This window comes from Capra hircus, chromosome 29 (assembly GCF_001704415.2).
Source record: "Capra hircus breed San Clemente chromosome 29, ASM170441v1, whole genome shotgun sequence".
NCBI classification, from domain to species: domain Eukaryota; kingdom Metazoa; phylum Chordata; class Mammalia; order Artiodactyla; family Bovidae; genus Capra; species Capra hircus.
The window spans coordinates 32403266-32426203 of NC_030836.1; the positions used below are offsets into that span (position 1 = coordinate 32403266).

General features: G+C 58.4%; 1 protein-coding gene across 5 annotated transcripts in view; it reads left to right on the forward strand.

The window, feature by feature from the left end:
• IGSF9B (immunoglobulin superfamily member 9B) overlaps positions 3684 to 22938 on the forward strand; it is a 47952-nt gene continuing 28697 nt past the window's right edge. For 3 of the 5 annotated variants that reach the window (XM_018043350.1, XM_018043351.1, XM_018043354.1), the window contains exons 1-6: positions 12046 to 12969; positions 14415 to 14561; positions 19805 to 19956; positions 20189 to 20306; positions 21322 to 21463; positions 21720 to 21865. In XM_018043350.1, coding sequence (XP_017898839.1) covers positions 12615 to 12969; positions 14415 to 14561; positions 19805 to 19956; positions 20189 to 20306; positions 21322 to 21463; positions 21720 to 21865 — 1060 coding nt within the window. In that variant the 5' untranslated portion in view covers positions 12046 to 12614. Of the gene's footprint in view, positions 3918 to 12045; positions 12970 to 14414; positions 14562 to 19804; positions 19957 to 20188; positions 20307 to 21321; positions 21464 to 21719; positions 21866 to 22938 lie in introns of those variants that run through there. The other 2 variants (XM_018043352.1, XM_018043353.1) reach the window with 1 other exon arrangement.

Consider the following 22938-nt stretch of genomic DNA (forward strand, 5'->3'; position numbering starts at 1 on the left):
CACAGTTTCCCCGGCCTGGTTGGTCAGATGTCCCCACCATGCCCTGCCCAAACTGCAGATGTGTGAGCAAATACATGACTCTTGTTTTGAGTGAGTGAGTGTAAGTTGCTCAGTCATGTCCAACTCTTTGTTACCCCATGGACTATACAGCCCATGGAATTCTCCAGGCGAGGATATTGCAGTAGCTAGCCTTTCCCTTCTCCAGGGGATCTTCCCAATCCATGTATCGAACCCAGGTCTCCCGCATTGTGGGCGGATTCTTTACCAGCTGAGACACAACGGAAGCCCAAGAATACTGGAGTGGGTAGCCTATCCTTTCTTCAGCGGATCTTCCCAAGCCAGGAATTGAACCAGGGTTTCCTGAATTGCAGGTGGATTCTTTACCAACTGAGCTATCATAAGTCATTATATTCTGGAGTTTAAAAAAAAAACACATTTATTTATTTATTTTTGGCTGTTTTGGGTCTTCACTGCTTTTGCAGACTTTTTCCAGGGGCCACTCTCAAGTTGTGATGTATGGGCTTCTCATTGCAGTGGCTTCTCACGTTGCAGAGCATAGGCTCAGCAGTCGTGGGGCAGGGCTTAGTTGCCTGGTGGCACGTGAGATCTTCCCAGAGCAGGTATTGAACCTGTGTCCCTTGCATTGGCAGGTGGATTCTTAACTACTGGACCACCAGGGAAGCCCTGGGGTGGTTTTTGTATAGCAAGAAAATTGATATGGTTCCCTGACTATAGAGATATGAACACCCTCTCGGGTATTTAACTGTGCACCTGCTCCGATGAACATCCTCACTAGGATTCCACCAAGGGGTCTGGAACCACTGAGCAAGCAGGGTGAGTGAACTCCTGGTTTTGACTCCTACAGCTCCACGGATGTGAAGAAGGAGTCCCTGCCTCCTCTTCTCCTAGACTTGAAGCTTTTGCAGACACTTATCCTCCAGGGGCCCAGGGGAAGGTGTAGATAGGTGGCTAGCTGGTTTTACATGGAGAAACCCACAAGACTAGCATACTGCATTTCCAAAATGTGGGAGAGATGACATCTATTTCCTTACTTGATGTAAGGTATTATCACACATCTGTATTATCAGAGATGCTGATAACTAACCAGGTACGCTGAGAGTGGTGTACATCCTGGGAGTGGCTCACACCCTCCCTCATGTCCCTTTTGGATGCTGGGGTCCACACTCGCCTTGAGACTATTACTGGATGTGTCCCATCCTTCCTGGGTCTGGAGATAAGCTGTGTGGCAAGAGGGAAAGACTTCTTTAGTCTCATTCCTCACTGTGATCCGATACTCTGTATCTCTTTTGAGCTGATCTGAAACCAAATCTGAGACACATCTGATGATGAAGCTAACTTTTTCCTTTTGAATCTCAGCTCTCCTCCCTTTCCTCTCTGCCCTCACCCCCTTCTTCCACTGCATTTCCAATGGATTTATCCAGAAGAAATTAGTCTTCTTTTTAGATAGTTCTTTTGAACCCCTTCCCAACTCAACTCATGCTCTTAAGCTCTTTGTGTTACTTTTTCCTTTCAGTTTGACAATTTTAGTTTCCTAGCAGAAACTACCATGCTGCTGCTAAGTCACTTCAGTCGTGTCTGACTCTGTGTGACCCCACAGATGGCAGCCCGCCAGGCTCCCCCGTCCCTGGGATTCTCCAGGCAAGAGTACTGGAGTGGGGTGCCATCGCCTTCTCTGAGAAACTACCATGCAAAGTGGGAAAAAGTCAATGGCCAAGAAAAAACAATCAAGAAGATGGTGATAGTGGCTTTACCCCCTTCCCTACCTTTCAGGTCCCTAGAAGAACATTTCCCACTCGGCCATGTTAATACCTATAAAGGGCTAGGGACATGGGCAGCCCTGGGGGTCCAGCATTTCTCTTCAGACCAGATAGATGCTTAGAGGTTCTGAAAAGAGAATCCTGTTATTGCCAGTTCTCCAAGTGGATCCTAGCGAGGCTCAAAGCCCTAGGACTGTGGGTTCATGTATACGTTGAGGGTGGAGCTCTAGTTCTTGGGCATGCTGGCTGGGAATTAGCTTCCAACTCACTTCACATCCCCAAGAAAGGCATCTTGGCAGAGAAAGAGACCCTCAAGTGAGGGCTCACGGAGAAGCATCTCTGCACGAGCAGAGTTACATCTCATAACTAGAGTGGCTGGACAGGGCAGAGGGTCATTTAAGCGTTCTGGTTCTCCAGGTTACATCCACGTGCTAGACTGCCCAGTGTATTTGCTGCTGTGCCAGGAAGGGGCCTTCCAGCTTTCCATGTCCTGGCTGGTGGTGAGCTAAGAGGCTCACCACCTTTCAGGGAAGGGTGTTCCTCCCATGTTCAGGCCACACCCCATGTGTGGAATGTGTGTGTGTATGTGTGTGTTTCTTACAAGCAAGTTTCCCTCATTTTTTTTCCCCTTTGAGCTTCATATGCTAGAGCCAGTGCTTTGTGGCTGACAAGTGCTTTGTGATGGCGACGAGGGTGACCTTCCTGAGCCCGCTTTGCTGCCCATCCTGGGGAACTGAGCCCCTCTCACCCCTGCTCTCACTCTGTGAAAGGTCATCTTCACTGCAGCCTCAGATCCCTGGTGTGAGGGGACTGTTTGTAGATGTTTCCATGACGCTGGTTTATTTCTTCTGCAAATACAACTATAATGGGGGGAGGGGGGAGGTTGAGAAATATGAACACCTTCTAGGTTCCTCCTTATCCTCTTCTATAAAGATAAGAAGACCCACCTTCCCCTTCCCTGGGTCCCTTGTCCCAGATCCCTACGCTGCTCCCGAAATCTATCTTGGCTTCTTCCTGCTGAGATGGGGCCAGGCTCCCAGGCAGGTGGGGACGGGGGAGGAATCTTGTGCTTGAGGAGGCAGTCTTTTTAGAAGAAGAAGGAACACTTTCATTGCTCAAAGTGGAGACTTCCTGGCGATGAGCAACTATGACCCGCACTGGGGGTGGCAGTGTGCACACGTGTGTTCCTGAGGGGGGCCCGTGACACTCCTGCAGCTGAGCCAATGACTCACCCCAAATCTTAGCCACTTTTAGAGGTCATTTTAGTCATCCCCCTGCCTTCAGGCTGGATGGAACTTAACGTAATCTCAAGTTTGGGTGGCAGGGAGTGCGCTGGAGAGGAAACAGTGGCCGAGTGTGGAAGGGAGGAGGGGAGGTGGCGGTAGCGCGTGACCCCTTTGAAAAGATCTCCAGTGAAGGACGTTCTCAGCTTCCCCAGGCTGCTGTTCCCGGGTTTCCCCATCACTGAATCAGCACCGTCCTCCCGGGACGCCTTTTTGCTGGATGGAAACCGGATGCTGGGTTCCCTGGGTGGGCGGGGGCACCGACCCCTCAGACCTACAGTGTAGCAGAGACTCCAGGGTCCCGTTGGCCGGCCCGGCGGCCACATTCCTTCCCCCAGAAACTTGCCATGCAGTGGGAGCAGGGAGCAGAGCCGAGCGGAGACGCGGCAGCGCCTTCTCCCCAGCAATGCGCATGATTCTGCGGCTCTGGGCTTGCCACACGTCAACGCACCTTGAATGGGCTCGCCCCCCTCGACGCGACGGGCATGCATACTGGCCAATCGGGCCCGGGGCTCTCTGGCCGCGCCCAATGGGAGGGCAGCGGGGGCGGGCCCGGGGCGGTGCGGCCGGGCTTCTCCGCGGCGCTGGCTGCGCTCCGCCCGGGCTCCAGTGCAGGTGCCGCTGCGCCGGGCGGGAGGCTGCGCGCCGAGCCGAGCGGATCCGCGGAGGGATGGGGAGCGGGCCGCCCGGGCTGCAGGAGCCGCAGGAGCCGCGAGAGCACCGGCGCGGGGCGTAGGCGGCGCGGGGCACTTTGCGATAGGATGAGGCTCCTGGCTGGCGCGCGGTAGTACTATGATTTGGTATGTGGCCACTTTGATAGCAAGTGTGATCAGCGCCCGAGGTCTTGCGGCTCAAGGTGAGTTGAAGTGCAGCGTCCCTCCCCTGCGCCTCCCGCGGATCTTGGCTCCGTCCTCCTGCTGAGCCCGCGCCCTCCCGGCGAGCGCGCTCCGGGCACCGCGGGGAGCGGGGGGGGGCGGGCCGTATCCGCGGTCGGCGGGAAGGGCCTGAACCCGGGCTGCCGGCGCTCCGGAGAGAACGCCTCGGGCTAGGGTCCACGCCGCCACCCTTGGCACCAGGGCTTTGCCGCGAATGCCGCGCCCGGTGCCCTTCGCGGGCGCAGCCGCCGCCTCGAGCGCTGGGGAGGCGGCGGCTTTCTCAACTCTGCCGCCAGGGAGTTTTCGGGTCCTCGGTTGGCTGCGGCACGCTGGACCCCGCGCAGTGCCACCGGTCCGCAGGGGAGCCGGTGCGGGCTCGGCTTGGGCTCGAGTCCCTCTGGACCACACGTCGTGGCAGCCGGAGATCGGATCCCCTCGCAGGGCGGGGCGCACGGAGCGCCGCGAGAGAAGAGCTGGTTCCGCGCGGGGTCTCTCGCTTGCTCTGAGGAGCGGCTGACTTCGGCTGGCTCTGCCCGCGTCCGGCTCTGCTGCACCTGAGCCCGGCCTGGGCCGGGCAAAAGTTCCCCGGGAGCGCGCCGCAGCCGGCTACAGCTGGCCACAGCTGCTGTGGGCGAGAGCAACGGGAGGGGGTGTCCACTGCCTCGTCTCGGGGCGGAGGGAGGTTTTCCTCTTTCTGTGTTTCCGGTCTGAGCTGGGAAGCGGGTAGAGGGAAGCCAGTGAGCTGGGTGATGCGCGCGTGAGCACGCGGGCTCTTGCTCTGGAGACCGCAGAGCGGCCCGCACGCCTCTGTGTGGCACCTCGGCTCTCCGCCCTGCTATGGAAGCTGGAGGTGCCCGGACTCTGAGCGCGCGACGTTCAGCGCGCAGACACGACCCAGCTGCGGGCAGGTCCCCAGGGCCGGCCAGGATGGCTTCCGGGGAGAACCGTCCGGTGGACAGCAAGCAGTAGGAGGACCCGCAGCGGAAGAACCAGCGCCCGGCCGCGCTCGCGCAGGAGGACCCTTTGCTCACCTTGTCTGGGGCTGTGTAGGGGGAGGGGGAGTGATTCGGGAAAGTTTCTGGAATGGGATCGATCTCGCTGGTGTTTGCGGAGGTGTGAAAACAGAGGCAGAGGAAGGCCAAGAGAAGAGTGATTTTATTATATGGTGTGTGACCCCGGGTGGTTTTAAAACTCAGGATTGTCAGGTGGGGAAACAGACCAGAAGCTCGTGGGGTGGGGTGGGGGGTGTGAGGTGAGCTGCGCTTGAGAACTTGTCTCCAGCCTCAGTGCTCGCCCCTTCTCTATTGCCTTGTACTCTTCTGATGCCAGCATCTCCTCCCCTTCAGTTTGTGGTATATTCCTGCTATGGGACTGTCTCACAAAAGGATGTATTGGGATGTTTGAATAAGAGAGACGTCGAAGGGAGGCTCTGAAATAGGATCCCAGCCTGAGAAGTCCAGGGAGGAGGATGGACTTTTTGCAAGTTTCAGCACAGAATCAAGGGAAATGTGTGCTTATATTACAGCAGCACACAGAAGGGCCAGACAGAAGGAAGGACTTCCCAGCATTGAAGGTTATTGGTTCTGGAGCTTCTGACTTCTTTCTGGGAATGGAGAGGTCCTTCTGCCAGGGGTGGCTGGACATGAACCCCTGCCTGCCATCCCTGTGGGTTTTGGGGAGGGGGTGTCTTTTTAGCCTAGGGGCTCTTGTGTGTGGTGGTAAAGGGTCTGGACTCAAGTTCCAGCACTGCTACTTGCTGGCCTGTGACCTTGGAGACATTGCTTCGCTTCTCTGATTGTCACTTGCCTTATTGGGGGTCAACAGTATGAGCTTGTGGGGTATTTGTGAACATTAGTGCCATGAGGAAATGAGGGGCTGGCTGAGTGTTCTGTGGTAGTGGTGGTTTAGTTGCTAAGTCATGAGTAAGTAACTGATGATGATCTTGGTTCCATTTCTTTCCCCTGAATGGTTCAGGGCACTGGGAGCTGGGAATGTCCTCAGGGAGAGTTCAGACAGTTGCCTCTGTCCAGAACCAAGTTTGCCTTCCCCGCTGACCTTGCCCAGGGAGATGTGGAGGGCTGCTCAGAAATCCTTTGAAAGATCTGCTGAACTGGAGTTGTGTCAGTGGCTGGAACCTGGTGGAGAAGCTGCAGGATACCCAGGAGGCATCATCTCTATGGCCTCCAGGAATGGGAGATGGGCTGACGGGCCAGCGTTTCAGATGCTGCTGTGAGAGCTCAGCTGTTCTCTAACTGGCAGAGGTGGCTTCCAGGAGATTCTTGATGGGAGGGACTTTGAGATGCTGGTCTTAGGGTCTGGCTGAGCCGGGGTTGCTCCAGCAGAGGAGTGAAAGGCTTGGGACAGAGAGAGGGGTGGGCTTGAATCCTGTGTGTCTGGGGGCAGTGTGGAGGCTGGGGAGGGCGTGCAGAGAGCCTGGAAGGTGGTGAGTGGAGTCTGCGTCTGAGGCCTTCGCTGAGCAAACTGGTGCGGAGGACCCCGGCCTCTATCGCCAAGGCTGCCTCTTCTTGTGGACCACAGATTCTGTGCCTGGCTTACTGCTGTCCCCAGATAGAGCGGGTTCTAACCCGGACAGTGCTGGTAGCTGGACTGATGCCCTCTGCTCTCAGCCTGGCCTTCGCTCCTTCCCTTTGGTGGTGAAGGCACGAGGGAGGGCATTTAGGTCTGGAATCTGCTAGAGATACCCCCACAGGCAGCCTCTCAGCTGAGCGGGACTTGGCTCAGGACGTGGCATGCGTGTTTGTGTCCCCAGCACCCGCGGCTGGAGGCAGGCAGGGGTGTGTCTGGCAGCATGCGTTTGGGAGAAGCTGAGGAGGGGATGTGTGGGAAGAGTCAGCTTTCAGCTGCTGGCCCCAAGCTCGTCTTGTGTGCTGACCTGGAGCTGCCAGTCCCAGGGCTGGTGGTGGTTTCAGGTTTGAGGTTCTGAGACAGAAAGCTAGGATCCAGTTACGCAAAGGAGCAGAGGCTGCCTGGCTGGGAGATGCTGAACTCCAGCCTCTCTCTGGCTGGTCTCTCCTGGCTCTGAGCCCTGTGCTCTCCATCCTCAGATCTCTCAGCCTCAGGCCTAGCTGTCAGGGCCTTGCTGCACTGAGGGGGTGGGAGTGGACCCGGCCCATAGGGAGAGCCGCACTCCCTCCCCCGCTCCCCAAGCCCCTCCAGTCCTTTGCCTCCTTGGGCTAGGCCAGGGTCCCAGGGCAGCTCTCTCCTGTCTGTGCCCAGTGATGGGTAAAGCAGTTTGTGTGAGAGAGTGAATGCGAACTGTGGAAAGAGCCATCATTGGTGGCAGCTGCTAGAAGTGCCTGCACACACCTGTGTGTGTGTGTGCCTGCGTGTGTGCGCAACTCTGTGTATGCGTATGCACATGAATGGGGCAGACAGGAGACCCAGAGTCTCCAGGCGCGAGGTGGGGCATCCTTCCTGTCTGATTGCTGACGGCTGTGGGTGGCAGTGAGGCTAGACTTGGAGCAGACGCCCGGCTTTTCCCATCCTCTGCTCCACACCTGAGTATGGACAGCCCAGAAGCTCCCAAAGTTGGAGGCTCGGCCCTGGGGCTGGGCTGAAGGGAGACTGAGCTCTGAGAGAAAGCCTCAGTGGGGGACACACAGGCAGAGCCAGGGGACGCAGAAGACGGGTCTGACTTGCTAAGAGGTGGCTCTGACCTTGGCCAGACTCCCGAATGGAGAAAGGACTTGGTCCCTGGGGGGTGGGAGCTGGGTGCAGAGGCAGCTTGTAGCCTGGTCCTGCCGGGGCACTGCCCAAGGGAGCCAGCTCAGCCTGCCTGAGGCAGCTGACCTATTTTTCTTAGGAATCTTCCTGCTTTTCTGTTCTCTCTTGCGTGATTAAGCAGGAGACTGGTGAGCAGAGTCAGGGCCTCCAGAAGAGTTTTGGAGAACAGTTCCTTGTGGGCCAGGCTACGAGCAAGGTCCCAGCCAGCCTGCCTGTCCTTCTGAAAGGGCGGTGACTGGGTGGTGCCCTCTGCCTGCCCTCACCCCCGAACTCCCTCCTGGTCCAGGCCCCTGGCCAGCTGGGCCGTGGCAGGTAATACGCTGTCCAGGTAACATGCAGGAGCTGCTGTCCTGGTTTTCCGGCTTCCGAGTAGGGAGTGCTGACGCTTCATTGTGAGTAGACTCGGGCTTCGATCCCCTGCTTACTTGCGTCCACCTGGCGCCTCACCCGAGGCCCTCCCTGGCTCAGCTTGGGGGCACTTGGACCAGGCCCGCGCCAGCGGTGGGCAGGGTGGGTGTGGCTGGGCCTCTTTGCGGAGGAGCTGCTGCAGGAGCAGAGCGGAGGTTGGATTACTGACTGCTTCCTGCCAGTGGCTCCTGGGGAACAGGCTCTTGGAAATACAATCTAGCCGAGAGCAAATTAAGGTGGCTAATAGCTGCTGCCTTCTGGGCTGCCTGGGCCAGAGAGTTAGGGAGGAGAGGCACCCACAGAGGAAGGGTGTCCTGTCCCTCCCCCAGTGCCTTGTTAGATGACGGGAGGGCCAGTTTGGGCTCACCTGATCTCTGACTTCTATCCTCAGAGGTTGATGGGGAGTGGGGGCAGAAGAATAGCTACAGGGAGACCTTAAAAAGTGGGGACTTCTCCAAGGACCTCCTAGGTAGGGTGTGGGGGTCCTGGCTGGAGGCAGAATGTCCCAGTGACCTCTGGCCCACCCACCTTCTGCAAAGGACACCCAGGGTGCAGTCTTATGTGGACATGGCTGTTTTTCCATCTCACACTTGGCTACATGTGTATGGAGTCTCTCCTCTGCTTTCCTCATACAAGCCTCTGGGTCTGCATCTCCCGGGTAGGGGGAAAGGACGTCCCAGGGGAGCCCGATTCAAGCTTCCTGGGATCTCCTGGAACCCCCTGGCTTGTCACAGAGGAGCGACTGGGGGACTATTGGGGGCTGTGCCTGTTTTGGACTCAGCAGGGATTATTTTTAGGCTGGCAGATGGAGGTGGCGGTGGCTGTCGCTGGTATTATTAGACAACAGGCCTGTGGTTTGGGAGTCTGGTGCCCGAGGGGGCGGGGGAAGGGGGGAGCCTCCCTGGGGACGTGTACTCACTCCCCGAGGTGGGGAGGCCTCCCTGTGTCGCAGCTAGACGGGGCCGGAGCTCCTGGGTCCCAGGCAGAGTGGGCTCAGCCCTGCACCCACAGCTGCTTACTGACCCAGGTCTGCCCCGCTGGCCTTCTCGGGTTCAGGACTGCAGGGTCTGGCTGTGAGAACCTGTCCTGAGTGCGCTGTGGAGGGGCTGGCCTCCAACTCAGGGAACAGAGTGGAGGGGGCTGCTTCTTGGGTCAGTGTGGGAGGGGCCTTGTGTTTTGGTACCTAGCCTGTGGCGGGGAGCAAGTTGGGGCAAAGGGGAGACAGGACAGCTGGAACCTGCCCCTACCTAATTGCCCCCCGCCCCTGCCCTCCCATCCCCGCCCGCAAGGCCACTGGCCCAGCCAGGGGACCCTCCAGTCTGCTCACTAGTGAGACAGAGATGGTAGTACATTTGTCAGATGGGTGTTGGGGTCCCACAAAGACCTGGTATGTAGTAGTGACCTAGAGGAAGCTGGTTTGCCTGGCAGCTGGCCCTCCCTGCCTGGTTCCCAGACCTTGGCTGCTGCCACCAGATTTTGCAGTCCTGCTGCCTCTCCTCTCGTAGCCCCGCCCCTGGAAGAGCTCCAGCTTGGGAGTGGGGGTGGGGGCTGTGCCAGGCTGTGGAGGGCTCGTGGTCCTGTGCTCACAGGGATCCAGTGGCAGCCCTGGACCCGGCAACCTGCTGGGCACCACCTGGCCCAGAGAGCAGGAGGTCTGCACCCTGTGGGCTTTCGGAAAGGTTAGCCAGACCGCGGGGCACCTCCTCCTCCTGTGTCCGCTCTCCCTACCGGGGAGCACCGGGCAAAACCCCAAAGTGCAGATTTGCTGTGCTCCTCCCGGTACAGCTGGGTCCTGCCATCTCTGAAAAGAGCGTGTGGAATCCAGGACACCTCCTGCTCCCTGCGGTGCTCACCCTGCGGGTGCCAGAGTCCCCTTGAGGCTGCTGCAGGCCTCTGTGGTGGGGAGGGGTCTGGGGCCTCCCCTCCTGCAGCCCTCCCACTTTGGGCACCATCCATCCCTGCTTTCCCCTCCCCCCTCCTTCCTCCTCCCTGCTGCTCCTGGGGCCTGGCTCTGTCCCCTCCTGACTCTTCTGATTCTCCATCCTCTGAAGGCCTGTATCTCTGTGTCCCTGGCAGAATCCTGGGTGCCCTTGACCTCTCTCTCTGTCTCTGCCTGTCTGTTCACACCCTGACCGTCTGTCTCCATTCCTGCCCCTGGAATCTCGTTTGCTCTTGACTTGGGTTGTGTCCTGGGTTTGAAGGCATTTCTCTCCTCCATCAAACCCCTCTTCCATCTCTGCTGCCAGCCTGTTTACTTTTTTTTTTTTTTTTTGCAGCAAGCTTTTCTGGAGAAAGTGTTTTATTAGACATGCTTTGGCTCAGAAAGGCTCAGGCTGAGGGGGAAGTACTCGTGGGTGATGGAGTGAGAGCACACGCAGAGTGTGTGTGTGTGTGTGTGTATGTGTGTGTGTGTTGAGATGAGGAAAGCTGATAAATATTTTAGGATTCTGAAAGCCAGGAAGACTGGCCTGAGTGCGGGGGCTGGGACAGGGCCTCCCACTCCACTGCCTTCATCCTGGAAGCCCGTCTATTTTGGCTTTGCTCACTGTGTCTGTGCTGCTGGTCTCGCCATGTCTTCCTCCAGCTGCTGTATCTGGTGGAGGAATGTGGGAAGAGCTGTGGGGTGGGGCCCAGGTCTGGCTGGGTCTCAGGTGGGGTGCGCAGCCCTGAGCCTGGACGGGTGTGGAAGAGGCCACCTCGTTGCCCAGTTGCTGTGTGGAGAACAAAGCAGTCAAGGTCTTGCCTCCCAAAGCCTCCAGAACCTTTTCTATGAGAGGAGGGCAAGCAACCCTGCCCCCTGCCCCAGGTGGCCGCCCCTGGGAGGCATGCCCTCCTCTTGCCCTGGCTCCTGTGTTTCCTCTTCTTTTCTCCAAAGTCTGCACACTCACATGTACATGTGTACACACATGCACTCATGTGCACACGTCTGTTGTTTGCCCACCCCTCCAGGGCCCAGGGTCAGCCTTTGTGCCAGGGTGCTGTGAGGCAGGCCCAGTCCCTGCCTGGTGCCCCCAGGGGGTGGGGTGGGGGCTGGGAGGAACCTGCTATACTTTCCCTGAGGGGCTGGAATTTAGCCTTTGCCTAAAGCAGGTCTGGGAGGGTTGGGAAACCTGCTGGGGCCTCAGGCAGGTGAGGGCAACACTGTGCTCTGCTCCAAAAATACTCTGTGATCTTAGCTCTTTCTCTAGAAAACAGTGATGTCACCAGTAGCCAATCAGCTTCCAGAAGGGTTGCCTCCTCCTTCTTCCGCAATTTGCGGGAGGAGGAGAGGGAGCTGGAGCGGGAGGGAGAGAAGGAGAGTCATGGACCTGGAGAGGCAGAGCACACAAGCATGCAGGGGCCAGGCAGCAGAAAAGCAAAACCCCTTCCCCAGCATAGGCGAATGGAACCCCACATGTACCCCCCCCAACACACGCTGATAGAGTCACACAAAGGAGGGGAGCAGGTAGACAGCATCACTCATGTGGGTGGGAGCTAGAGAGACAGAGACACAGAGAGACAGACATGGAGGAGGAACCAGAGAGAGATGGACACAGGAGAGACACTGGAGAGAGAGAGACAGAACCAAACAGAAAGATACATAGAAAGAGCCAGATACACCGAGACACAAAGGAGAGCCAGACAGAGGCGCCTGGCAGGAGCCCACAGGGGTCAGATGTGTGCTCACAGTCAGGCCAGGGCCTCAGTGGAGCAGCCGCTGTCCGTGGTGCTGCCTGGAGGGGCCCAGCCAGCTCTGGAGGGGAGGGGCGGGGTCTGGTGGGTTGCATGGGTGCTGGGCGGGAAGGCGGGGGGAGGGGCCTCCCAGCGGGCTCTTTCACTGGGAACAAAGGTGGACAAGGTGACTTTTGGTGTGGCAGCCCGAGTCAGGCTGGAGGTGGGGCCGCAGGCCTGGGGTGGAGACTGGGTTAACCTATTCTCGCTGGGGCTGGGGCTGGGGCTGGGGGGTATGGGCCTCTCCCTGTCTCATCTCCCATCCCTTCTAGTCCCTTTCTGGAGGATGTCAGTGCCTTATCCAGCCACATGCTTTGTCCTCTGCCAGGTAGGGGTGATCCCCTTAGCTGGCTGAGGTTAGTGGCCCCAGGGTCCCCCTCCTGTGTCCCCAGCATCTTGCGGTCCGAATGGTGGTGTCTGGGGCTTCTCCTGCTGATAGACTTGGGGCTTGTACACGGGAGGGATGGAGGCCCCTCCCACTCCCTCCTCTGCGGCAGGCCTGGCGGGCTGGGCAGAGGGAGGAGGGGCAGAGAGGCCAGCTCAGGCCGGTGGGGTTTTCCCTCTGGCGATGCCAGGAGCAGCCTCTGCTCAGCTTGTTGGGGATTCCCCACTTCTGTGTGGAACGCTCTTGTTTGGTGCTGTGAACATCAGGCTGAGCTGGGGGTGGGGCGTGGGAGGATGCCGTCTCCGAGTTTTCCCGCTGTGCTCTAGCAGGAAGCATCCTGGTGCAAGAAGAGGTCCCCATTCACCCTTGGCTGCAGTACCTGCCCGGACCTTGGTGTCCACAGAGGGGCCGAGGCCCCTCCACCTTCCCAATGGCCACCCTCCTCAGAGCTGGTAGGCGTGTCACTGGGAAAAGGCATGGTTGGGCTGTGCTCTTCAGGGTTGGGAGGGCAGAGGTGGTTTCTGGGACAGCCGGGCAGGATCTCCTGGCCTCTCCTTTCCCACGTCCCAACGTGGCTGTCCTGCTAGGTGCCCACGGCCTGCGAGAGGAGCCCGAGTTCGTGACCGCGAGGGCTGGCGAGAGCGTGGTCCTGCGATGCGACGTGGTCCACCCGGTAACGGGGCAGCCCCCGCCCTATGTCGTGGAGTGGTTCAAGTTCGGGGTGCCCATCCCCATCTTCATCAAGTTCGGCTACTACCCGCCTCATGTGGACCCTGAATATGCAGGTAAGGGCTACCCCATTGCCCTAGCTTCCTGCCTGGCTCCGGGGGGGGCCCCCGCCCTGTCCCCCCTGCGTGTGTCTTGTAACCTCTTGTCCTTTCCGATGGGCCTCTTATCTCTGTTTTCCAGTCGCTGCCTCTGTCCTCCCATCCTTTGCACTCTGGTAGGTTTTAATTAAGTGGCGAGAGGAGAGGGACAAGGAGGTGGGGCAGACACAGGGCTTCCTGAACAGCCTTACTGATCCGCAGGGGCCCCTGCGGATCTGGAGGCCAGAGGAGAAGGGAGGCCCAGAGCCCGCCGCGTGGGAGAGGAGACTGGCTGGAGGGCGGCTCAGTAGAAGCAGCTGAGTCAGAGCCTCAGCAGGCAGCCACGGGGTTTGCTCTGTCTGGCTTCGCCCACTCCCTCCCTCTGGCTCTGAAGTTGGGGCCTCTCGTCCCGGGTGGAGGGAGCGTCTGGGCACCCGCTCTGCCTCCTCCTGGCCCCCTGTGTCTTGTCCTGCAATGACTCTTGCCAGTTGGGCCTCACTGTGTCACTGCCAGGGCCTGCCCACCAGGGAGGAGGGCACGGGGCAGTGTGAGTGTGTGCTTGGGTGTGTGTGTGGGTGTGTGTGTGCTGGGGTTTAAAGGAAGAGAGGAAGCTGGCAGGACATGGGTTTTATCTTTACCTCTGGGCTCTGAGGTCTGCCTTGCATTTTTGTCAGCTTCTATTTCTCTCTCTCTCTCTGCCCCTCTCTGTCTTCCTGTGTCTGTGTCTCTCCGGCCCTGGTTGGTTGGGACTGTCTGATTTGTAGGCAGATTGCCAGTGTCAAAAACACAAGGAGGAAAGCAGAGGAGGTCGTGACATTGGGGCGAGGAGTGGGCCAGGCGGAGGGAGGACCCGGAGGGCACTCTGGAGAAGGGGTCTGAGTTAGGGAGGATGGCTCAGAATGGATCGGTGCTCTATCTGCCAGCTGCTCTGCATTCTCAGGCTACGCACAACCCCCCATGCCGACCCCCACTCTAGCCAAGCTCAGGGGTGGGTTCTGTCTGGACCAGTGCTCTCTGCTCTCTGGCCCCAGCGGCAGGACTGGAAGGGGATGTCAGCACCCTGTGCCTGGTGGCCTCTCCCCTGGCCGCTGTAGGGAAGCCACACAGACGGGGTGCTGGCGTGGCAGCCACGGGGACCCCTGGGACAGGATGTTGCTCAGCCTGGGCGGAGGTCCCCAGGCCCACTCATCCTCTCCTGTCCCACCTCACCAGAGCTCCTTCCTCTCTTCCACCCCTAGAGAATGGGACGGTGCAGGGAACTGAAGCCTTCTTGGTGCAGCTGGTGGGCAGAGAGAGCAGGGCTTTTGGGTCTGCCCTGTGCGGGGCCTGCCTGCCCTGGGCTGGAGTCGAGGGAGGCTGTCCCTGCGGGGCTGGGGCTGCAGGGGGCAGCGCCCTGCCCTGACCCTCTTGTTGCCTCTCCGTAGGCCGTGCGAGCCTCCATGACAAGGCATCCCTGCGGCTGGAGCAGGTGCGTGCCGAAGACCAGGGCTGGTACGAGTGCAAGGTGCTCCTGCTCGACCAGCAGTACGACACCTTCCACAACGGCAGCTGGGTGCATCTCACCATCCACGGTGCGCGCTGTGCGGGTTGTGTGCCTGCATGCGAGCGTGTTTGGTGTGTGTCCTGCGTGTGCTTGAGCCTTCTTCTCATGCCCCTGGGACTCAGCCCGTGGCTGTAGCCTGCCCTGGAGACCCTGGTGCAGCTGTACGCCAAGTTCCTCAGCCTTCCTGGAGACCCTGGCCCGGTCCACTGGTCAGATACCAGCTGCACCCTTGGCCCCTTGGTCGTCCTGGAGTCCCAGAGGCTGGGCAGCTCCTGGCAGACGGCGGTCACCATGGGTGGGGGTGGGAACTGGGTTCTGGAATCCGGGAGGGTTGAGCATCTGCAGGGTGGATTCTAGGGCAGCTGCAGGAAGACCCTCTTCAGGGATCCCCTGTTAGAGCCTTCCTTTAGTCCATTTGCCTGAGTAACTGTTGAGTGTCAGCCTGCCACTGAGCTGCAACTGATGGGCAGCAGCAGGACTAACCCAGGGCCGGGTGGCAATCCTGCTGGTCCCGGCATGGAGGGTAACCCTTCCGATGCTAGTGGGTACTTACTTCCTAGGGTGAAGGGTGATGGTCTCTCACAGGGCCAGGGTCTTTCCTGGGACCGAGGGATCCCTGTGCCCCTGGGAGCCCTTCCTTGGGAGGGGAAATTCCCAAGGAGCTGGGGACACTGGAACCCAGAGAAATTGGAAGAGGAAGTGATCCCCATGGTGGAGGGGAGCAGGGTTTTTGCTTTACTTTATTTTACTCTTGATTCAGTTTGTGACATAGTGTATTCAGCCGCCATGTGCCATGCATACTAAGCTGGTTGTCGAGGCTTCAACGGCACATGTGCTTTGGACGCCTAGGCACAGCTTAGGTCCTTGTGGGTGTGATGTCTGTGACCCTGAATTGCACGCTCAGCAGAGAGGAACTGTCAGTGTCCTGGCTTGTGAGCTCCCAGTTTCCACTGGCCTTGTCTCATGAGGTTGGGTCAGGTTGTGCACCTTCTGCCCTGAAAACCCATCGAGGGCCCTGGGAAAATAGTGTTTTAGCCTGAGACTGGCCTCTGGGACCAAACAGACCTAGGAGTGGTGGCCTTGGGGCAGTGGTCCAGGCTGCTGACTCACTGCACACAACTGACTCCTGTCGGTCAGTCCCCAGAGACCAACGGTGGGCTTATTTTAAACCTTGAGTGGGGTGTCCCCACTACCGGTGAGCTTTTGAGTCAACTTCCTTTCAATGCCAGCTGTTGTCTGTGCCGGGAATGAAAACTCAGCTTAATATTAGTCCAAGCAAAGTGTAATTAGGAAGGTAGGCCTACTGCTGATGGCACCACTGATGGAGCGCGGAGCCAAGAGCCCCCACGCTGCCTGCTTTCTCGTGTGTCTCCCGAGGCGGGCTGATGCCGTCAGAGCCCTGCCTGCCTCCCGTCGCCGCTGGGTCCTGTCCAGGAAGTGGAGGCGGGAGGACCAGCAGGGAACGCGGCCCGACGACACTCGGCTTGTGTTGTGAGGCCACCTCGTTCGCTGTCTGAGCCAGGACACCCACCTCCCCTCGGGGAGCTTCACTATTCTGTTTCCAAGAACCGTGCCTGTGTGCAGGGCTGTAGTGAAGATTAAAGGAAGGGCTGTGGATGAAGATGCCTGGTGCTGCGTTTGGAACGTCGGCTGTGCGGGGGTCATGCTGTGCAGGATATGGGTCACCCTCCCCCTCATGGGAGAGAAAGACCAAGTTGGGCAGCCCAGGAAGGGCCTCGGGCTGGCAGAGGTGGCCTGGGTGGTCGAAGAGCCCTTGGGAATTGACCCATGATCAACATGTGTTCCTGAATGTCCACTCGGCAGGCTCTGGGGGTGTGCAGACGGAGCTCTGAAGGATCGTCAGGGGACAGTCAGGTCCACAGGTGACTGCAGTACAGCTTTGGGAGCATGAGGGACAGGGACTTCTCTGAGGAAATGAGCCCTGGGCAGAGACCCTTTGGGGAAGAGGAGTTGACCAGGTGAGGGGGGTCGGGGGGTCAGGCTGGCAGGGTGTTTCAGGGCAGAGGGAACAGCATGCCTGGAGGCCCAGAGGAAGCAGAGCTACCACATTCAGGAGCCTGGTTGGTTGTTGGAATGAAGGGCCAGGCTTTAGCACCGGAGCTCAGCTCATCATGGAATGCTTTCCCTACCAGGGCCCTGCTCCCAAGGTGAGCGACCTCACCCTCTCTTCCTCCCTCCCTCCTCCTGCATTCTGAGGTTTCTTCTAGAGTAAATACTTCCCTTATTGAAGGAAAGAGTCTGGAGCACAAACATTGCATTTCTTCCAACCTAGAATGTTTCCTGTCAGGCATTTCTGACCGGGATCACCCTGGGAAAATGAAGAATTAGAATCACAAGTTGTCTCCTTCTCCTTCTGTGTTTTCTTCAAGGCCAGTTGGGAGGAAGCAAATCCAATTATTTTCTCATTGCATGTGAAATACTAGAAAAGGCCGAGTCAGGCCTTGCTTTCTGTCAGTGAACTGCTCGGAGGAGAGGCCAGCCTATTTCTAACCTGCATGATTAATTATAGGGCATGTGTGAAAAAAGAAGAATTAAGCTGGAAATGCAGCTGGCAGGCTCACACCTAATCCAGTAAATAGTCGGGAGTCAACCGTTATTTTCCTGAAAACTTGAAATTGTTCAAAGTGCTTTCCTGATTAGCACCTAAATAATAAAGTAATTATCTAATTAGTAATTAATTTGTCACTTCAGGACATAATTTATTGTATTATCTTTTCCTTAAGCGTGACACAGAGGTAATAGAGGCTGAGGCTGTGTGAGCTGTAGTTCAAGTGCAGGCTTGGCAGCAGGACTCTGCTAGGATGGGCTCACGGGCCATGATAGGAGGCAGTATGGGGTTCGGAAGCCAGGTTCCCTTTGCAAGGGCTTAGAATGTGTTTGGGGGCTTTCCTGGTGGCTCAGATGCTAAAGAAGCTGCCTGCAGTGCAGGAGACCCAGGTTCGTTTCCTGGGTCAGGAAGATCCCCTGGAGAAGGGAATGACTTCCCACTCCATCATTCTTGTGAAGAATTCCATGGACAGAGGAGCCTGGCAGGCTGTAGTCCATGGGGTCACAAAGAGTCAGACATGACTGTGCAACTAACACAGAATGTGTTTTACCATCACTTTTGGTGTGTTTAACGTCGGGTTAGGATTGGAGAAGGAAATGGCAACCCACTCCAGTGTTCTTGCCTGGAGAATCCCAGGGACAGGGGAGCCTGCTGGGCTGCCATCTATGGGGTCGCACAGAGTCAGACACGACTGAAGTGACTTAGCAGCAGCAGCAGCAGGATTGACTTTCTCAAAGATGTTTGTTGTGCGTGATGAAGACCGCTTCCCCGGTCACCCGGCCTTCACTCGTGGCCACCTTTGTGGCCACACCGAGCGGAGCATTGGGGAGATTGTTGAAGAAGGTCATCTCACCGTCGTCTTGTCTTTAGTTTTATGTTTGCGTTTGTGTTGGTATGTGTGCACGTGCGCTTGCAGGCATGCAGCTATTTCATGGCATTCATCCGTTCATTCAGCCATTTGTTGAGACTCTGTAACTTGCCACTTCAGCTCTGTTCGGTTGCTCTGTCATGTCTGATTCTTTGTGACCCCATGGACTGCAGCTTGCCAGACTTCCCTGTCCATCACTAGCTCCCGGAGCTTGCCCATGTCCATCAAGTCGGTGATGCCATCCAACCGTCTTATCCTCTGTCGTCCCCTTCTCCTGCCTTCAATCTTTCCCAGCATCAGGGTCTTTTCCAGTGAGTCAGCTCTTCGCATCAGGTGGCCAAAGTATTGGAGCTTCAGCTTCAGCATCAGTCCTTCCAATGAACATTCAGGACTGATTTCCTTTAGGATGGACTGGTTGGATCTTGCAGTCCAAGGGATTCTCAAGAGTCATTTCCAACACCAGAGTTCAAAAGCATTGATTCCTCGGCGCTCAGCTTTCTTTATAGCACAACTCTCACTTCCATACCTGAGCTGTGCTAAAAGCTGAGCACATACTGGGATTTACGGAGATCTCTGTTCTCAGGAGACTTGGTCGTAAGTGCTTTAAACTGTCTCAGGGGACAGGACTGCAGCAAGTGCCTTCCTCGACCGGCTGACCAGGTGAGGCAGAGGTGGCATTTTAGCAGAGATGTAGAAGCACCAGAAGGGGGAGATGTGAGTATGGCCCAGGAAGGGGGGATGGCAGGTGCAGCAGTCCCAGGGATGGAATTTCTTGGCACTTGTAGAAAGACAGGAAGGCTGGAGTGTTGGAGTCGATTTGAGGGATGTGTGGTGGCTGGTGGACAGCTATGTCCCCTAACATTGCTTGGGCCTGGGGCGAGGCTACCTCCTAGGAGACCCCTCTCACAGCTTCTCCTTGGGGCCTCAGAAGCTCTGGGCAGCTAACAGCGATGACAGTATGGCAAGATGACCACCATTCAGTAGCTTTACGTTTTACCAGCTCCTCTCACAGACTCTACCTGGATCATTCCTCCCATCAGTGTGGAGGACAGGGTTTTAGGTAGAGCCTAGAATAGCTGAGCCCAGGGCTACAGGGTGAGTAGCTTTTGGACATGAGCTTGGAGCCTTGAGACAAGGTCAGAAGTCCCGGCCCAGCCCGGTGTTGTGGACCCTCAGGCTGGGCCAGAAGACCCCAGGTGATTGTCCAGAGGGTTGAGGATGATCAGGTGGCTTCTAAAAGCAGCTTCGACAGATAAGATGGGGTATGTTAAAAGCTGATTGTTTCAACAGGGTGGGATTTTAGTCAGGACTCCTAAGCGGGTGCTGGGGGAGCAATTTGGGAGGGAGTGGCCATGGCTGGGCTGGGAGAAGATGTAGGATTGTTTCTTCAGGGTCTAGGTGATCCCATGTCACCTGGTTTGTGATCCACGTTAGGCCTCATGGGGCCTAGATGGTATATGGCCTGTAACCGTGGGCCTGGCTAGGCTGGAGTTACAGAAAGACGGGTCTCTGGATGGTCGAGGTGTGAAGGGCTGCAGGTATATGGGTGGCTCGTTTATCCCCGTGTCCCTGGCGCCTCTGAGGCACCCTGTGGTGCTGGACAAACAGTCCTTTATTTGGAATTAGGTGGATACAACAGAGAAAGTTTGGAATTGGGATCCAGCCAGACTGTTGAGTTCCAGGTCTCCCTTCCAGAAGGCAGGTGGGCAGAGCCTGTCTCCTGCTTACCCCCTGCCTCCAGGAGTGCCCTGGACTTGTGGGACGGGCCCTGGAGCAGGGTGCCGTGTGTGGGACAGCCAGCTAATCAGCCCCCTGTGCCTTGGGTCTCTTGCAGCTCCTCCTACCTTTACAGAAACACCCCCTCAGTACATTGAGGCCAAGGAGGGTGGTAGCGTCACCATGACCTGCACAGCTTTTGGGAATCCCAAGCCCATTGTCACTTGGCTGAAGGAGGGGACACTCCTAGGTGCTAGCAACAAGTACCAGGTGAGTGTGGGTCTGTCTCGGGCCGCCGCACCCCCTCCTGGCTGCCCCCCGCCTCCTGTCCTGCTACCAATTCACCATTGCGGAGATGCAGGTGGGGCTGGAGGTAGCAGGGTGACTGGGTGGTACCTGTGACCTTGGAGGTTTCCCAGTGCACAGGCCCCGAGGCCCCCTCCACCTGGGAAGGTGTCGGTGGGGCCCAGGGTGGGAGCTGAGTCCATCTGCTTGGCTCCAGGTGAGTGAGGGCAGCCTGACGGTGACGTCGGTCAGTCGGGAGGACAGAGGCGCCTACACCTGCCGTGCGTACAGCATCCAGGGGGAGGCGGTGCACACCACCCACCTACTCGTCCAAGGTGAGGCCTCCTGAAGGGAGTCCTGGCCCCACTGAGCTGGGGGTCTTCCCAGGGTGTGGGTGGCTTAGCTGGGGATAGCGGGGAACCGGGTGGGGTCTCATCCCCATATTGTGGCCTCCCTTGGTGGCCCTCAGTGGCCCTCCCACGGGGTGGCAGGAGGCGCCATGCCGACTGGGTTTCTGGTTTCTCTGAATGTCCAGGTGGTGTCCTGCGGTGTCTCCACCTTCCCCGGGGGAGGACTACCCCCTCCCCCACCAGACTCCATCCTCTGGTGACTGCCTTAATAAGTAAAGGTTTGAATTGAGTCCAACCCCAGAGGCTTAAATAACATGGAGGGCATTTGTCAGGGCTGGCATCTGTGGGGTCAGCACCTGCGATGCTCTGCCTGGGGCCCTGAGCCCCCCAGAAGGGGTGGCCTCTGTCCATCTGCTCCACTTCCCCCACCTCTTCTGGAGAGAGCCGGGGGGTGGCTGCACCCAGCCTCCTGACTTGGGCGAGAGCGGGTGACATCCACAGGGTGTCTGGAAAGTCAGCACCAGGGCTGCTGGAACTGCAGCCATGTCCTCTGCTTCTCCTCCCTCCTCTCCTGATGCCCCTCCACCTGTGGTCAGCCTCTTACTCCTCTAGAGGCAGGCCGGTTCCTTCTGTGGGTCGAGAGAGTGGCCTTTCTCCTTGCCGTGTGTGTGTATCTATGGAGGGGTTAGTTGGCTATTCAGGGGGCCAGGTTGGCAGAGGGGCTGTGCATGGGTGGGTGTCTGCCACGGGCTGTGCGCGGCCACACCTCTGGGCCCCTTGCATCCTTGGGACCTGCAGGGTGAGTAAGAACCTGAGCATAGGCAGCAGCTGGATGCGTCTCCATGACAACTGCTCAGTTGTGCTGCTTGCTTCTGGACCACTGCCGGCCTGGTCCCTCCTGGGGCTAGTGGCGCCCCCTTCCGAGGGGGCAGAGCCCCCTGGCAGCTGGTGCTGTGGTCCCTTCCCCCCAGGAGAGGTCACATTTGTCCCTGTCCCCCAGGGCCTCCCTTCATCGTCTCCCCTCCTGAGAACATCACTGTCAACATCTCCCAGGATGCACTGCTCACCTGCCGGGCGGAGGCCTACCCCGGCAACCTCACCTACACCTGGTACTGGCAGGATGAGAACGTCTACTTCCAGAAGTGAGTGCATGCCCTGCCCAGGGCCCAGCCAGGCCTCCTGGGGGTGAGGCTTCCCAGCAGAGACTGCCTTTGGGCTCAGGGAGCTGGTTGGGATGGGAGGGTGGGCTGGGGTCCCCTTCCTGTGCTCTGTGCGCTGAGACCAGTGTCAGTGTGGGGGGCACCTATCCCACGCATCAGCCATGGGGAGGACTCATGGGCACACTGCCCTGGCATCGCTTGGAAGACCCTCTCCTCCATGTGTCCTGTGTCCCTGCAGTGACCTGAAGCTGCGGGTGCGGATCCTCATCGATGGGACCCTGATCATCTTCCGGGTGAAGCCGGAGGACGCGGGGAAGTACACCTGCGTGCCCAGCAACAGCCTGGGGCGCTCGCCCTCGGCCTCGGCGTACCTCACTGTGCAGTGTGAGTGGGCGCACTGGCCATGCTGGGGACGGGAGGGCTGCCTCGGGGAAGGTGGGCAGAGGAGGGGCCGGGGCGAGGGAGGGGGGTCAGCCCTGGAGGAGGCCCGACCGGGGCTGGTTAGTTAGTGCAGGTGAATGGAGCCCGCTCTGGGTCCTTCTTCTGGCCATGCGGTTGTCCCTGTCCACTGATCCATCCTGCCGGCCTCACCCTGGCTGGGCTCAGGGCCAGGCTGGCCTTCTGGACACTGTCCTCGTGCCGGTGCCAGCCAGCTCCTCTGTCTGCACCTGGAGTGAGGTGCTTTTTCTCACTATCTGAGGGTGTGTGGCTCACACCTGGTGGGGCGACTGTCCTGCCAGCTCTCTGCTCCCCCGCTGTGTCAGCGAGGGGCACAGGCCCTCTCCCAGTGGCTCATCCACTCCTGCCAGCACCAGGCCCCTCTGGGCCTTCCCTCTGCGGCTCTCGGGGCTGCCTGAGACCCAGAGCAGCCGAGGGCTTCTGTGCAGCATCGTTCAGCTTGCTGGTTGTGGTGGGGAGAGGATGTATGATGAGTGCTTGTCCCTCCCTCCTGATTGGTTGATGGCTCTGTCACTCAGGCAACACGGGCCCCTCTTGATGTGGTAGATGACAGGCACTCCATCACTTGACGGCTCGTGTGGGAGAACCAGGCTCCCCCACAGCATGGAGGGGCAGGCAGGCGAGAGTGTGACTGTCTGGAGAGGGCCTGGAGGCGGTGTCTGCGCTGAGGATGTGAGCAGAACAGCTGGTGACCCAGGAGGCTAGCAGAGCAGAGGCCTGGTGGGGGGCTGCCCGAGTCCTGGCCTCATGCCCTCGTGCAGTGTTGCTGCTGGTGGGGTCAGAGGCCTCCTCTCCAGTTTCCACAGCAGAGGATCACTCTCAGCTGCTGTCCTGTGAGTCCCAGGTTCTTGAGAGCTGTGAGGCCCCAGGACAGCTGTGTGACTGGGGCATCAGGTCTGTCCCACCCACACCTGCCGGAGGAAGAGGCTCCTTTGCAGACTCCTGGTGGGGCAGATCCCATCTGCTGTGTCATGGGGCACAGAGGGGCAGAGACAGAG